Genomic DNA, 15,809 nt, shown 5'->3' with positions numbered 1-15,809 from the left:
TAACCACTGCTCCAAATGAAAATCCCCTTTTGCCAAATGCTACAAATCATTCCATCTGTTGCATTTGGCAACTCTGTCGAATCTGTTGTATAACAACGTGATAGTGGCGGCAGAGAAGGCGACAGAAAATGTAAGCAAATGTTGAAAAGAAAAAGTTTCTCCTTATGTGCAACTGACATGTTGCTATTTTCGAAGCACTGATTTCCTGAATATACAAACCTTGGGAGTGATGCACTGCTCGTTTTCCGGTTCCTTTCCGTGTAGGCGACGGCTTTTACGTTGCCTAATTGGAGCCACAATGATGTAATTTTTTGAATTACCCGGCGGCTCCGCGAAACAATATCACGTCTTAACCGTGATCAAGTCCTAATATAACAAAAAGATTGCTGCTATTTAGGTAGTCATCGAATATTCCAGAATATGCAAATATTACAAACATAACAAATTTCTAGAGCCTTCCAGAAAAAAACAAATATATGCTGGTGATAGGAGTGGAACTGGCAACTCACAACACGGCAACCAGCGGCTCTAAGAGCTACTCCATACTGCATGAAGCACAGCTCTCGGCGGATACCGACTCCGCCTACAGCAGCGCCATTCAACCGGATTGGAAACCGACCTCTTGGGCAGGTTCCCGAAGCCGAAAAATGTGGATCGATCGGTAATAATCTGCACAGACTACCTCATCCGCACCGCTGTTAGCCAACTGCCAAAACTCTGGAAGTTCGTTTCAAATAACAACACACACAATAAAAATTTAGCGAATACCTGAAGGGAACAAGCAGCCTACTGAGCACGCCCAGCGCGAAATAATCATTTATTACGGGAAGAGAAGTGCAAACCTTTCTATTATGTCAACTAAAATATGGAGATCAGCAGTTATGCGAAACCAAGTGATCGTCTAACAATGATGGACAACTTACAACTAGTCTCTTAAAGGATTAAAAAAAAAAAAAATCATGCTCAGAGTGGCTGTGTTAACGGGTCACGAAAAGCAAGAAGTAAGACTGAAAATCGCTAATCATTTCTGCCATACCATGACACTGAGACGCTGGTCTTTTATAAGAGAGAGAGAGACTAACAAGTGCTGATTTTTCTTCGTCCTAAAAGCGATTATTGCGGAAATTAGTGGAAACAGTAGCTTAGAGTTCAGCTGTCGCCAACTGCATGGCCATTAAACGCAGAGGTCCAGCTCCGTCGGAGATGTATATGGAAAGGTTTCAGCCTCGGTATCTTTGAAGGAGTCCTCCCATTATTTACGGGAAGTGGTGTAGGGAAATATAACGAAACTAAAATGGAGACAGCAGGACAGGGATGTAAAGATCGCTCCTCCCCTTTCATACGTCGTAGCCATTATGTCACCTCACTTGGTTTTCCGGAAACTGAAGAGTCCACCTCTGGCGATTACAGGTGCATATATAAATATGTGGGTCAAAAGAAACTGAGTAAAAATGTTGACCTGCTGAAACAAATACTCTGAAAAAGGAACAGACATTAGACGTGTATGTTAGGTAGGACTGTAAGAGACTGAAACGAAATCAGTACACTCTCGTAATTTTCTTTCTTTTTTTCCCTCCAGACCAGTGTAGCTACCATTCTGCTCACGGAAAATTAACAAACACAAAGTTCGAAATGGCAACTTTTCTGGCAATTATTTGTTATAGAATTTCCTCGTAAAGTATAGCTACTGCTGCCACGAACAACTGTTCGCACTGGGAATATGTTTCGATACATCCTCCAGCGGCGCAAGCTAACAAAGGGTGTCACAACGCCATTTGTTAACAGTCGCACTGACGGCTGCTTTGTTTCTTTCACACGTGATGTGCCATGTTCGCTTCAGAGAACTCTAGTGGAAGCGTGTAATCTGCGATTAAATTCCTAGGCCCAGAGAGATATTCTAACGCTCTCTCTGAAATCTGATTTTAGAAGCTGGAAAAAAAAAAAAAAAAAAAAAAAAAAAAAAAAAAAAAAAAACGAATCACCATGCTGTTGACTTTCGTTTGTGGATTTTCACTACATCACGTTTTACGTCGTTTAAACTCGTGAAACAACTTTATTTACTTTCTGTAGAGAAATAGAAAGGTTAAGGGAACAAGAAGCATTACCAACGGAATGCTTTGTACTGATGTTGAAAACCTAGAAGTTACTTACAGATGTTCCACCAAAACCTTGATCGGCCGGTAGCGCCAAGTTATGCAAATGTTTACACAGGATGAATTTAGCATATTATTCAATTTCATTTATTAAAAGCTTTACTTTTTCAACAAACAAAAACTATCAAAGTGATATGTAGCGAATAGTAGAACAGACCGTTGCCAAGGATAGTACTTGTTTCATGGCAATGACTTCCGTATAAACTCTCTAAGCAAATTTCGTATTACTGCTGTCTGTTACCTAGCAAGTAAGATGAACTGTGGTGTTCCTGTATAAAACATCAGTCAGCCTTTGTGTCTGAGTAAGGTCACAATATACTTAGCTAAGAGAGAGCCAGAGGAGGGAGACGGAGCGATCGGGAGGGAGGGAGGGAGGGAGGGAGGGAGGGAGGGAGGGAGGGAGGGAGGGAGGGAGGGAGAGAGAGAGAGTCTTACCTGTCTGTTGTAGTAACGTTTCGTGTTGGTGAGGTCGACGACTAACGCCAATCTTGGACAGCTTTCTCGTAGCATAGCTGGCGTGAACCTGAAAGAGATAAAAAACATCGAGAGTTTCTCAAGTAACAGTAGTAACAAGTTACTCGTACTTCACAAAAACACATTCCAGGTAAACACACGCAACAATAGAAATCTGGGTACGTACAACAGCGTCAAGGGAGGAAAAGGACAAGAGAAATGGAGGGAGTAAAGGCGGCGGAGGGTGAGGAAGCGCTTATATCTAAATGAAAAGGCGAATGTGACAATCTGGGATGTAAAGCAACCTCAGGAGAAAGAGTACCGTTACGCTGAACGTTTTTTTGCGCAGTTCCTAAAAAAATCGAACTGCTTTTTGGCTGGTACAGTCGCAGAAAGTCAGTAGCTGTATTACTCGCAGGGCGAACTGATTACCGGGTTGTAATGGGAACTAACCTTGTCACGCGACTAGGTAGTCACGTCCCAATTCAATGTAACGCGCTTTGTTATCTTGCAGTGCAAGTGCAGTAAATGATTGTGGAAAATATCTTTGCGGGGAACCGCGACAACTTGTCCTTAACGTCACTATTTTTGTTGCGAATGACAACGTGATAGTGGCGGCTCGGAAGGCGATAGAAAATGTAAGCAAATGTTGAAAAGAAAAAGTTTAGCAACTCAATTATGTGAAAATCGTGGGAGGAGCGAGACTTCAGTGAGAGGAGCAGCATTCAGGTATGCACTCAAAGCATAATAAGTAAAATGCGCTCAGTCAATATTTCATTGATAACATACGCAAAAGTATTATTAGCCAGCAATTTCTGCGATATTATGGCTCTAAGCACCATGGGACTTAACATCTGAGGTCATCAGTCCTCTAGACTTAGAACTACTTAAATCTAACTAACCTAAGGACATCACACACATCCATGGCCGAGGCAGGATTCGAACCTGCGACCGTAGCAGCTGCGTGGTTCCGGACTGAAGCGCCTAGAACCGCTCGGCCACAGCGGCCGGCAAACCCATCTTCAACCTAGGGATGGCGTTTATCGGCGAAAAAACCGGTTCTCGGTTACAGCGACTTTTTCCGCGTACAGTTTCACGAACTGTTAAAACCGTCCAAAATTAACGATTTCTGAAATAACGATTTTCTGTTTTTATTGCTACTAGTTCCAATAATAAAGTTAGACTTCCAAAAAGGTTGAAAAATTCTAATAAATGTGACTTAGTAGGAGACTACGATCGATATGGGATTAGGGCTGAGGCAGAAATCGGCGGCCTCATTGTCTGCAGCAGAGATGGCGAAGGTGAAGGAGACGGGTGCGGCGACTGTGAGAGCAAAATTTCACAAGCTGATGGCTTCCTGCATCGTCGCTTTTGGATGGTATCAATTTTTCGCCCTGAAGCAACCACAAAATTGAGGGTCCAGTTACAATCCCAAGTTCATAGCACGTCAGTAAGTCTATCAAGTAAATTTACCTGCTCCTCCAAGGACCGTTGTGGACGTTTTCTCTTTATATGATGTTGCAATTTTTTTGTGCCTTCTCCGGTTTTTAATGTCTTAAAGCAAATGGAGTACTGTACTTCACTGCTATTGCACTTAGTAAAACACTTCCAAAATAGAGATGGCACCATTTTGCAGTACAAATGACGTCCGAGGGGCAACACGGCAACAGGTAAGTTATTGTTTCTGCAGTGCTATACTGATTCTTGTGTCATGTGTTTATTGCTAGTTTCTAACTGTAGGCGTTGTTATTATAACAATGCAGATCACTTTACCCAATTTCAATAATAACACAATATTTCGAAGCAATTATAATTGCATGAATAAATATTACTGGATTTCTCAAAACCTCTTATTTAAAAACCAAATTTTAGCAGTGCTACTACGGCAATTTGTTACGTCGGTTTTTAACCAATTATTAGTAAAAAATGAAAAGCTTGTTACAATCGAGATCAAACAAATACGGAAAAATACCAATTATACAAAACAAAAATACCAGTATTGGTTTTTATCAGTCGGTTCTTCCCATAAATAGAACAGCAAGCGATAGGTGTCTGTTCGTTCCTCGTGCACCGTACAACAAATTTTCCGCCGAGAGGCAATGTGGAGAAATGTGATCTCCGCCAGAATATGGTAACTACGCGGCATTCCGCCGAGACGTCGGCTGCGTACAAAGTTCTCGGCGGACGACTCGTCCTCGGATGATTGAGAACACCGTTAACTTACGGTAACCACGACCGCGGTAGTGACAGCGATGCAATGCGGGATTATTAACGACTCCATAAATGACAACAAACTTTGTCGAAAGCTGCCCGGCGGGACGGGAGCGGGCGAGACGCGGAGAAAGCGGTCCCCGCGGCCGCCTGTTGACCTCTGCGCCGAGAATTTCAATCAGAATTATCCTGGGCGTGCACCGGCGCGGCGGCAATCGCTCTCTGGTAACTGGCGCTCGCCGGTTCCGCGGCGGCCACACTCGTTTCCTGGATACCCCGCGTGTTAATGAGCAGCTCGGCGGCTTCACACCTCCGCTCTGATGCGGGCCAGCTTCGGTGTGGCCGGCCGCCGCAAGAGTACCTCCCCTCCGCTCTGTCTCCCACACACGCGTCACTTTCACTCAGCGCCAGATGACCTCTTTCACGGGACTGTAAATTAAAACATATTTCGTGTGTAAATAGCGGTATCAATCTTACTTAGCTGTACGCGTAATGTATTATAATGGACCGGCTTGCATACCTGTAGCTATTGTTGGCGTTATTTATGGACGCGCGAACGGAGCCCCCAATCCGGAGCGATGAGCTCCGACGCCGTTCGTTATCAGGCGGCATCGCCATTATTTTAGGCAGACTTCCCTCCCACACCGGTTCCCATGAATATAAATGGAAAATAAAAACGAACGGCGACCGCGCCAGTAGAGTCCATTCTCAGGTCTTCCAAGCGCTACGCTGAGCCGATCATAAAGACGCTACGTCAGATAAGCGGTGATGGAACTGCAAAAACCATTTAGCCGGACGTAAATCTGCCGCGGTTGTTAGCAATGACCAACTGCCGTATACAGCTCTCTAAGTTAATCTGCGAGGCGCTTATAGACGACGGCCGCAAAACCGTGATTACTGTTTGTCTCCGTAATGGAATACGGGGTATTAAATGTAAATGTGCGCGTAATTTATGGACTTGAGTCAAATAATAAAGCGGACGACGGCTGTTCTCTAGGCGTTTCCCTCGGCGCCGACACGTAATGAGCACACCTTCGTATTTCATTTCAGCGTGCCGTCGTGGCCGCACGCCTCGCCGAAACTCGACGCTCGCCTGCTCCCTGTGCACTACCTGTTTCCGAACTCACGCTCTCTATCGGCTGTCGCACGGGCAGCAGTTCTTTCTCGTCGCACAGGCTATCCACGCCGGGTACTTAATGAATAAGTTGCGTCGACATCGAGATAGATAAAAAGATGCACTACATCTGTTGGAAAAGAAGATAGTGTGGTCGACAGCGACATTGTTCTAGGAACCACCCTGGCATTCGCCTTTAGTTATTTAGGAGGACCACGGGAAACCTAAATCAGTTATTATATGTTAGTTGAAACGGACGCTGCACCAACCAACTATATCTCAGGAAATAGGATATCTTTTTATTGTCATTTCTTCCGTCTCACCTGCACTGATGTACAATTCTTGCTGTAGTGGTTAACGGTTTCGGGCCGACACGTCCATTCTAAAACTACAAATCTCGTTATTAACCGTAACTCGTCATACAATAGATTCCAAAAGGCACGAATAGCTCCTGTACATAACATTAAACCGTGGGCAACAAGTACTCTTACTAGTATTAGCATATGTAACTACTGTTGCACTTGAATGACACAACCAAACTCAGTCAGACAGTAGATACATAGGCTAATATCAATGAGAGAACTTGTTGCTTAGCCGGCCACTGGGGCCGAGCGGTTTTAGGCGCTTCAGTACGGAACCGCGCTCCTGCTCCGGTCGCAGGTTCGAATCCTGCCTCCGGCATGGATGTGTGTGATGTCCTTAGGTTAGATAGGTTTAAGTAGTTCTAAGGCTAGGGGACTGATGAACTCAGATGTTAAGTCCCATAGTGCTTAGAACCATTTGAACTTGTTGCTTAAAGTTTATGTACAGAAGCTATTCGTGTCTTTTGGAGCGGTACTGTATGACTATAATTCTTTGCATTGACAAAGCGCTACCTTTGAAGCCAATGCGTAACATCACGTAATATGTTAGTGATACGAGGCAGTGGTTTTTGGGCGTATGCAGAAATGAAGAGCAGTGCCGGAGAGACTGTTGGATTTACGGAGTCGCTCGGTCGCGGGTACGCTGTTTGCGAAACGTACAGCAAAAAGTTCTAAATAGATTTGAGTAACTGCACTGTACGCAGTAAAGCAATACCAGTCCAATAAAAAACATTATTTATTACGTTTGGTAGAATGAGCGAGGAACGAGTCCGGCAAACAGTAATCAGCCTCGAGGCAAAAGGTTAAGCGATGTTCTGTCTAAAAAGAATATTTCGTCGTGAGAAGTCAAGAGTAATAGTTTTGGAAGCAGTTGTAGTTACGAGCGATGAACGCGCAATTGTTATCGCTGCCGCACTTCCAACTATTCCACTATGTCTTACTCGGAAAAGAACTGCTGAAAGAATACTCTGCTCTTGTCATTAGATTAGGAAAGAGGAATACGATAATTGAAGGGTTGAGCCTGCCGTTTCGTATCTTGCAATTCGATGTATCAGCATGAATACAATTTACGTGCTATTCTTACTGATTATCTGTAGAAATGTATAACAAAAATGGTGAGATGTATTTCACGTAACTATTAACTTTTAGTTGTTAAACTACCTCCATGTCATTGAAATTTATGTTTGATGGTTGCGCAACTATAAGAGGTATCGTATCATTTGCCGGTTAATGGTGAAGGGCCTGCATCTTCGAAGTCACTATCTCACAAACCCGGGGTTGCCTGAATATTCATTTGATAATTTTCGATTAGAGACGAAAACAAAAATAAACTGTGTTTGCAATGAAGTATCGAAAAAATTTCATTTCCATTTATTCGTGAAAACACCTTTGAAATTATGAAACAGTCGTACAAGAAATGTGCACAATGTACAAATGTATAACTACAGCATCCAGATTAAGGAACATGATCCTGGACAATTTCTGCACGCTGGGCTCATCTGCTGCTTGTGTCTACGTATGACGCCACTTTGTAAACGCCTTTATGGCAACGTGTCTTCACAGCTCTACAGACGGTTATCGTTTTCGCCTACAGTCGATTGTGCTTCGCAATTGAAAGCTGTGAAAAGCGCTGTCAGATGCCAGAGACTCCACTGTAGGAGTGTCTTAGTAGTAAAGAATAAATGTATTAAAACTTCACGCATGATCCAGCATTTTTTTTTTCAGGTGTCTCAGTGTTTATGATGCGGCATATGTGGATACTGTCAGCAAGAATATGTTGCGAATTGAGTTATTAGCAAAGAACTAATAAATCTAAACTTCCTATCTCCTGTTCTGCGTGTCACACAGTGATATAATTTTGCAGGTACACTCAAGTTGCATATGTGGATCTCCATCCGAATAGGCTTCGGAAGGTCAGCACATGGCTTCTCCCGACCCTTGTCTGTTTTCGTGACCGGAGCAGCTACTTCTCAGTCAAGTAGCTCCCCAATTGGCCTCACAAGGGCTGAGTGCACCGTGCTTACCAACAGCTTACCAGTTTACCTGCTTCCCCAACTTACAACACCATTCGGTCGGTGAATTTCTTACGCAGACTGTTTATGAGCGAGTGTGATATATTTAAGAACTAATCAAATAATGAACAATAAAAAGTGGACAGCCAATATCGCAATTATACCAGTTTCTATCAAACCTGCGAGTGTTCTCACTGAAGTGTACAATCATTTGCTCGATGATCAGCTTGTCGCTGCCTGGTCTTGAAATTTAAGTGCAGCAGCAGCAAGCAGCAACCCCATCATTGATCGCAGGAGGAAGATGCACCCGACAGTAACGACAGTTAGGATATTACCGATCGTAGATGTTATCGTAACCTGCCTGGGAGGGTGTCCAAAAGTTACTAACAAAAAGTAGGTCACGCCCCACTTAGAGTCGCAGGTGCTTTCAAACATCGTGACAACATGGGGAGACATTGAGCACTAGCGTACTATGAGAAGATAATAGATCGGACCGTTAAAGAAGGCTAAAGCTTACACTTCACAGCTACGGATTATGTAACTGGGAGAAACCTAATGTGGCTGTATCTCTTAGTGAGGCATTAACGCGATGGCGAAATGTTTCACTCTGCAAACACCGTACGTGAAGCGCAACTTGGCAAACACTCCCTCAATCACCTAAATGAATGTGAAAGACTGCCTACAAATCACAGTCGTGCATGGAGGACGTGTTGGTACATGTTCACTTCAGGAGAGTCACGATTTTCTTATTTATGTGGAAACTGCGCGCGTCACATGCGCTGCGACCCACGTGAGTCAGAGTGCTTTAGCGTTTGCCAATCATCGACATCTCTGTTGAGACACACGCACAGGTGAAAATTTCAACCAAGCTGCTTATATCTACCAATCGAACTCATCTGATGAGTGCGCAAATGTAGTCTGTAAATGAAGACAACGTGAAATTCTGCACTGATCTTTAGTGCAACGTCCTTGTAGACTTGCCTTTCGCTGGACCACATATTATTTCTCATACAATTAACTATACACACAGTACTGCTATAGTGTTCGCAACGTGTAATTTTGTGTTGTGGACACATGGAAACTCAAAGCGACAGAAAAGAAGAAAATTATCGGCGTCACACAGCCTAGCTGCTTCCTGAATTCATCAAATCGATCATGTGACATAGGGATCACAATCAAATGTAACATACGAGGAAAAGGTATGGGATTTACGCCAGCATACTTTACATTCAATTTGGTGACATGAAACCCTTTTCTGCTACGTTTGTCTTTAACAGTTACATTCCGACGAAAAAAAAATTGATCAAGATATTCGAACTAATTCCCATCACTTCAAAGCAAATAACCAGCTAAACGACTGAAGCGTTCAAGATACAGTGCCTGACTAAAAGAATGAACCACCCAGAAGACGTAGTCGGATGTCAATGTAACTTCGTACATGTACACATTAGCGGCGTTTATGTAAATGCTTAGAGTTGCAGTTCTATGTAATAGGTAGAACGGCCGCCAGAGTACGTTAGTGTTGTTCGTGTCTACTGTCATTACTAGATCTGCTAGGGTATATATGGGGCGTGAGTGATAGCTGTGAAGGACACGGAGTTGCCGCGTACTCGTGCTAGACACCGTTGTCAGTGCCTGACAGACTTTGGAAGGGTGCTCATTGTGAGTCTCCATTTTGACGTCTTGTCGGACCCAACAATATCTAGATTTGTGGAACATCTGGATGTGACAATGGCCAGATACTGAATTGCATGGGAACGTGAGGGAAGGCATACCTGTCGTCACGGTTCCTGACGACCACGTCTGACCACCACAAGGGAAGATCGCTGTGTAGTGCGCCAAGCACAACGTAACCCCTTCACATCTGCGCCTGACAACCGAGAATAAGTAATGCACTTCCGTAACATCGTGTGTCATACCGCTACATTTGCTGGAGAGAACCATCAGCCGGACTAGGGGAATACAGTCCCATGCCTAGGCTGCCGTTAACGCTACAACCGAACTGACTGCGTTTGGAGCGGCGCCCTGACCAGGAAGCATGGACGGACAGCTCATGAATGATGTCGCATCTTGTTCCGGGATGAGTGGTCGGTCTGTACTGCTCCAGACGACCATCGCTGGCGAGTATGGCGGCGACCTGGGGAGAGGTACCATCCTTCCAATGATTTGGAGTGGTACAGCGCTGGAACTCCAGGCGTGATAGTGTGGGAAACCATTGGTATGCTTTCGGGTCACGGCTGGTAGTGATTTAGGGAATTCTGACGGCACAATGGTACGTCGCGGAGATCGTGCATCTCATGTATTGACTTTCAGGCGAACTACCGTTCAGATTGTGTTCTTTATACGTATATTAAAAATTCAGCAACTTTTTGTGGCAGTAGTCTTCTTACCAGAGGAAAAAATATTATTTACTGTCCTCTGTGAAATAGGAGCGTTAGTTTTCAGTCTTTCTTTAATCAAAAAAGAAGTATCCCTTGAACTCTGAATACATAACAATACATACCACAGTTCTACATAACCTTTACAATTGTTGCCCAAGCTCAACAAGTCTCGTTAGTCATGGACTGTGCGGCTGGTCCCGGCGGAGGTTCGAGTCCTCCCTCGGGCATGGGTGTGTGTGTTTGTCCTTAGGATAATTTAGGTTAAGTTGTGTGTAAGCTTAGGGACTGATGGCCTTAGCAGTTAAGTCCCATAAGATTTCACACACATTTGAACATTTCTGAACAAGTCTCGTAGAGAGTACAAATAAGACTGCAAGATGTACACAATAGAATACCACAATGATCACAAGTGGCTTAGAACAGTTTCAGAGACGTTGGAGCAGGGGGTCGTGGGGTGGTGGCGACAATATGCAAACTCAATGCCTTACAGGAAAGTCACAAAACCAACTCCGGAAATGTGATTTCCATACTAGTGTGTGTAACAGTAGTAGTAGTAGTAGTAGTAGTAGTAGTAGTAGTAGTAGTGGTGATGGTGGTGGTTTTGGTGGTGGTAGTATAGTAGTAGTAGTAGTAGTAGTAGTAGAAGTAGTAGACATTGAAGTGATACATGTCATGGGATGGCTGTAGACATATGGCGGTAGTATCGCGTACACAAGATATAAAATGGCACTGCATTGGTGGATCTGACATTTGTAATCAGTTTTCCGACGTGATTATGGCCGCACGACGGGTATCAACAGCCTTCGATAGCGGAATGGTCGTTGGAGCTAGACACATTGAACGTTCCATTTCGGAAATCTTTAGGGAATTCAACATTCCGAGCTCCCCGGTGTAAAGAATGTGTCGAGAATACAAAATTTCACGTATTACCCCCCAACATAATATGGACAACGCAGTGGCCGACGATCGAGGACAGTGGCGTTTGCATAGAGTTGTCAGAGCTAATAGGCAGGCTGCACTGCGTGAAAGAGGCGCAAAAATCAATCTGGGACGTACGACTAACGTATCCGTTAGGACAGTGCGGCGAAATTTGGCGCTAACCATGAACCATGGACCTTGCCGTTGGTGGGGAGGCTTGCGTGCCTCAACGATACAGATAGCCGTACCGTAGGTGCAACCACAACGGAGGGGTATCTGCTGAGAGGCCAGACAAACGTGTGGTTCCTGAAGAGGGGCAGCAGCCTTTTCAGTAGTTGCTGGGGCAAGTCTGGATGATTGACTGATCTGGCCTTGTAACACTAACCAAAACGGCCTTGCTGTTATGGTACTGCGAACGGCTGAAAGCAAGGGGAAACTACAGCCGTTATTTTTCCCGAGGGCATGCAGCTTTACTGTATGATTAAATGATGATGGCATCCTCTTGGGTAAAATATTCCGGGGGTAAAATAGTCCCCCATTCGGATCTCCTGGCGGGGACTACTCAGGAGGACGTCGTTATCAGGAGAAAGAAAACTGGCATTCTACGGATCGGAGCGTGGAATGTCTGATCCCTTAATCGGGCAGGTAGGTTAGAAAATTTAAAAAGGGAAATGGATAGGTTAAAGTTAGGTATAGTGGGAATTAGTGAAGTTCGGTGGCAGGAGGAACAAGACTTCTCGTCAGGTGAATACAGGGTCACAAATACAAAATCAAATAGGGGTAATGCAGGAGTAGGTTTAATAATGAATAAAAAAATAGGAGTGCGGGTAAGCTACTACAAACAGCATAGTGAACGTATTATAGTGCCCAAGATAGACACGAAGCCCATGCCTACTACAGTAGTACAAGTTTATATGCCAACTAGCTCTGCAGATGATGAAGAAATTGATGAAATGTATGATGAGATAAAAAAAAATTATTCAGGTAGTGAAGGGAGATGAAAATTTGATAGTCATGGGTGACTGGAATTCGACAGTAGGAAAAAGGAGAGAAGGAAACATAGTAGGTGAATATGGATTAGGGCTAAGAAATGAAAGAGGAAGCCGTCTGATAGAATTTTGCACAGAGCACAACTTAATCATAGCTAACACTTGGTTCAAGAATCATAAAAGAAGGTCGTATACATGGAAGAATCCTGGAGATACTAAAAGGTATCAGATAGATTATACAGGGCTATTACAAATGATTGAAGCGATTTCATAAATTCACTGTAGCTCCATTCATTGACATATGGTCACGACACGCTACAGATACGTAGAAAAACTCAAAGTTTTGTTCGGCTGAAGCCGCACTTCAGGTTTCTGCCGCCAGAGCGCTCGAGAGCGCAGTGAGACAAAATGGCGACAGGAGCCGAGAAAGCGTATGTCGTGCTTGAAATGCACTCACATCAGTCAGTCATAACAGTGCAACGACACTTCAGGATGAAGTTCAACAAAGATCCACCAACTGCTAACTCCATTTGGCGATGGTATACCCAGTTTAAAGCTTCTGGATGCCTCTGTAAGGGGAAATCAACGGGTCGGCCTGCAGTGAGCGAAGAAACGGTTGAACGCGTGCGGGCAAGTTTCACGCGTAGCCCGCGGAAGTCGACGAATAAAGCAAGCAGGGAGCTAAACGTACCACAGCCGACGGTTTGGAAAATCTTACGGAAAAGGCTTCCATCATGATGTTCGGCATTTTTTAAACAGGAGATTGGAAAACCAATGGATCGGTCGTGGTGGAGATCATGATCAGCAATTCATGTCATGGCCTCCACGCTCTCCCGACTTAACCCCATGCGATTTCTTTCTGTGGGGTTATGTGAAAGATTCAGTGTTTAAACCTCCTCTACCAAGAAACGTGCCAGAACTGCGAGCTCGCATCAACGATGCTTTCGAACTCATTGATGGGGACATGCTGCGCCGAGTGTGGGAGGAACTTGATTATCGGCTTGATGTCTGCCGAATCACCAAAGCAGCACATATCGAACATTTGTGAATGCCTAAAAAAACTTTTTGAGTTTTTGTATGTGTGTGCAAAGCATTGTGAAAATATCTCAAATAATAAAGTTATTGTAGAGCTGTGAAATCGTTTCAATCATTTGTAATAACCCTGTATAATGGTAAGACAGAGATTTAGGAACCAGGTTTTAAATTGTAGGACATTTCCAGGGGCAGATGTGGACTCTGACCACAATCTATTTGTTATGAACTGTAGATTAAAACTGAAGAAATTGCAAAAAGGTGGGAATTTAAGGAAATGGGACCTGGATAAACTGACTAAACCAGAGGTTGTACAGAGTTTCAGGGAGAGCATAAGGGAACAATTGACAGGAATAGGGGAAAGAAATACAGTAGAAGACGAATGGGTAGCTCTGAGGGATGAAGTAGTGAAGGCAGCAGAGGATCAAGTAGGTAAAAAGACGAGGGCTCGTAGAAATCCTTGGGTAACAGAAGAAATATTGAATTTAATTGATGAAAGGAGAAAATACAAAAATGCAGTAAATGAAGCAGGCAAAAGGGAATACAAACGTCTCAAAAATGAGATCGACGGGAAGTGCAAAATGTCTAAGCAGGCAGGGCTAGAGGACAAATGTAAGGATGTAGAGGCTTATCTCACTAGGGATAAGATAGATACGGCCTACAGGAAAATAAAAGAGACCTTTGGAGAAAAGAGAACAACTTGTATGAATATCAAGAGCTCAGATGGAAACCCAGTTCTAAGCAAAGAGGGAAAAGCAGAAAGGCGGAAGGAGTATACAGAGGGTCTATACAAGGGCGATGTACTTGAGGACAATATTACGGAAACGGAAGAGGATGTAGATGAAGATGAAATGGGAGATACAATACTGCGTGAAGAGTTTGACAGAGCACTGAAAGACCTGAGTCGAAACAAGGCCCCGGGAGTAGACACCATTCCATTAAAACTACTGACGGCCTTGGGAGAGCCAGTCCTGACAAAACTCTACCATTTGGTGAGCAAGATGTACGAGACAGGCGAAATACCCTCAGACTTCAAGAAGAATATAATAATTCCAATCCCAAAGAAAGCAGGTGTTGACAGATGTGAAAATTACCGAACTATCAGTTTAATAAGTCACAGCTGCAAAATACTAACGCGAATTCTTTACAGACGAATGGAAAAACTGGTAGAAGACGACCTCGGGGAAGATCAGTTTGGATTCCGTAGAAATGTTGGAACATGTGAGGCAATACTGACCTTACGACGTATCTTAGAATGAAGATTAAGGAAAGGCATTTGTAGACTTAGAGAAAGCTTTTGACAATGTTGACTGGAATACTCTCTTTCAAATTCTAAAGGTGGCAGGGGTAAAATACAGGGAGCGAAAGGCTATTTGCAATATGTGTAGAAACCAGATGGCAGTTATAAGAGTCGAGGGGCATGAAAGGGAAGCAGCGGTTGGGAAGGGAGTGAGACAGGGTTGCAGCCTGTCCCCTATGTTATTCAATCTGTATACTGAGCAAGCAGTAAAGGAAACAAAAGAAAAGATTGGAGTAGGTATTCAAATCCATGGAGAAGAAATAAAAACTTTGATGTTCGCCGATGACATTGTAATTCTGTCAGAGACAGCAAAGGACTTGGAAGAGGAGTTGAACGGAATGGATAGTGTCTTGAAAGGAGGATATGAGATGAACATCAACAAAAGCAAAACGAGGATAATGGAATGTAGTCGAATTAAGTCGGGTGATGCTGAGGGAACTAGATTAGGAAATGAGACACTTAAGGGGCTCCGGAACGCCCTATACTTGCAATGTTAAAATAACGCTTATAAATTACATCTTTCCTCACAAAGTATTTGAGGTAGGAAGTTGAACTTTTTACAGATTATTTATTGGAATATGGGCTACAACTTAACACAGGGATTTTACAAAAATTTAGTTCAGTTATTAAAGGTGATTTTTTTCAATTGTAGTGAAAATTCACAACATTTTTTGCAATTTTTTATTTATATATTCAAAAATATACAGTTTTTTGGAAAAAGGCTGTGTTAAATTATGCAGAAAGTACTGTGTAACATTTACTGAAAGTTTGAAACAAATATGTTTGGAAGATCCTTAGAAAACATGTAATTAGTATGAGAAAATAAAAGTTTTGGGAATCGAGCGACAAAGATTGGATTAACTTTTTAGTGCATTCCAGGTCCA

General features: G+C 43.4%; 1 protein-coding gene across 1 annotated transcript in view; it reads right to left on the bottom strand.

Moving 5' to 3' along the window:
- The window catches only part of LOC126088737 (uncharacterized), a 471,473-nt gene that overhangs the window by 215,465 nt on the left and 240,199 nt on the right, over window positions 1–15,809 (bottom strand). Inside the window, exon 4 of the mRNA XM_049906860.1 lies at window positions 2,589–2,676. Coding sequence (XP_049762817.1) covers window positions 2,589–2,676 — 88 coding nt within the window. The remainder of the gene's footprint in view (window positions 1–2,588; window positions 2,677–15,809) is intronic.

The sequence above is a fragment of the Schistocerca cancellata genome, chromosome 1 (assembly GCF_023864275.1).
Source record: "Schistocerca cancellata isolate TAMUIC-IGC-003103 chromosome 1, iqSchCanc2.1, whole genome shotgun sequence".
Lineage (NCBI taxonomy): Eukaryota > Metazoa > Arthropoda > Insecta > Orthoptera > Acrididae > Schistocerca > Schistocerca cancellata.
The sequence above is the reverse complement of the archived record's forward strand: the minus strand, read 5'-3'. Positions and strand labels throughout refer to the sequence as shown.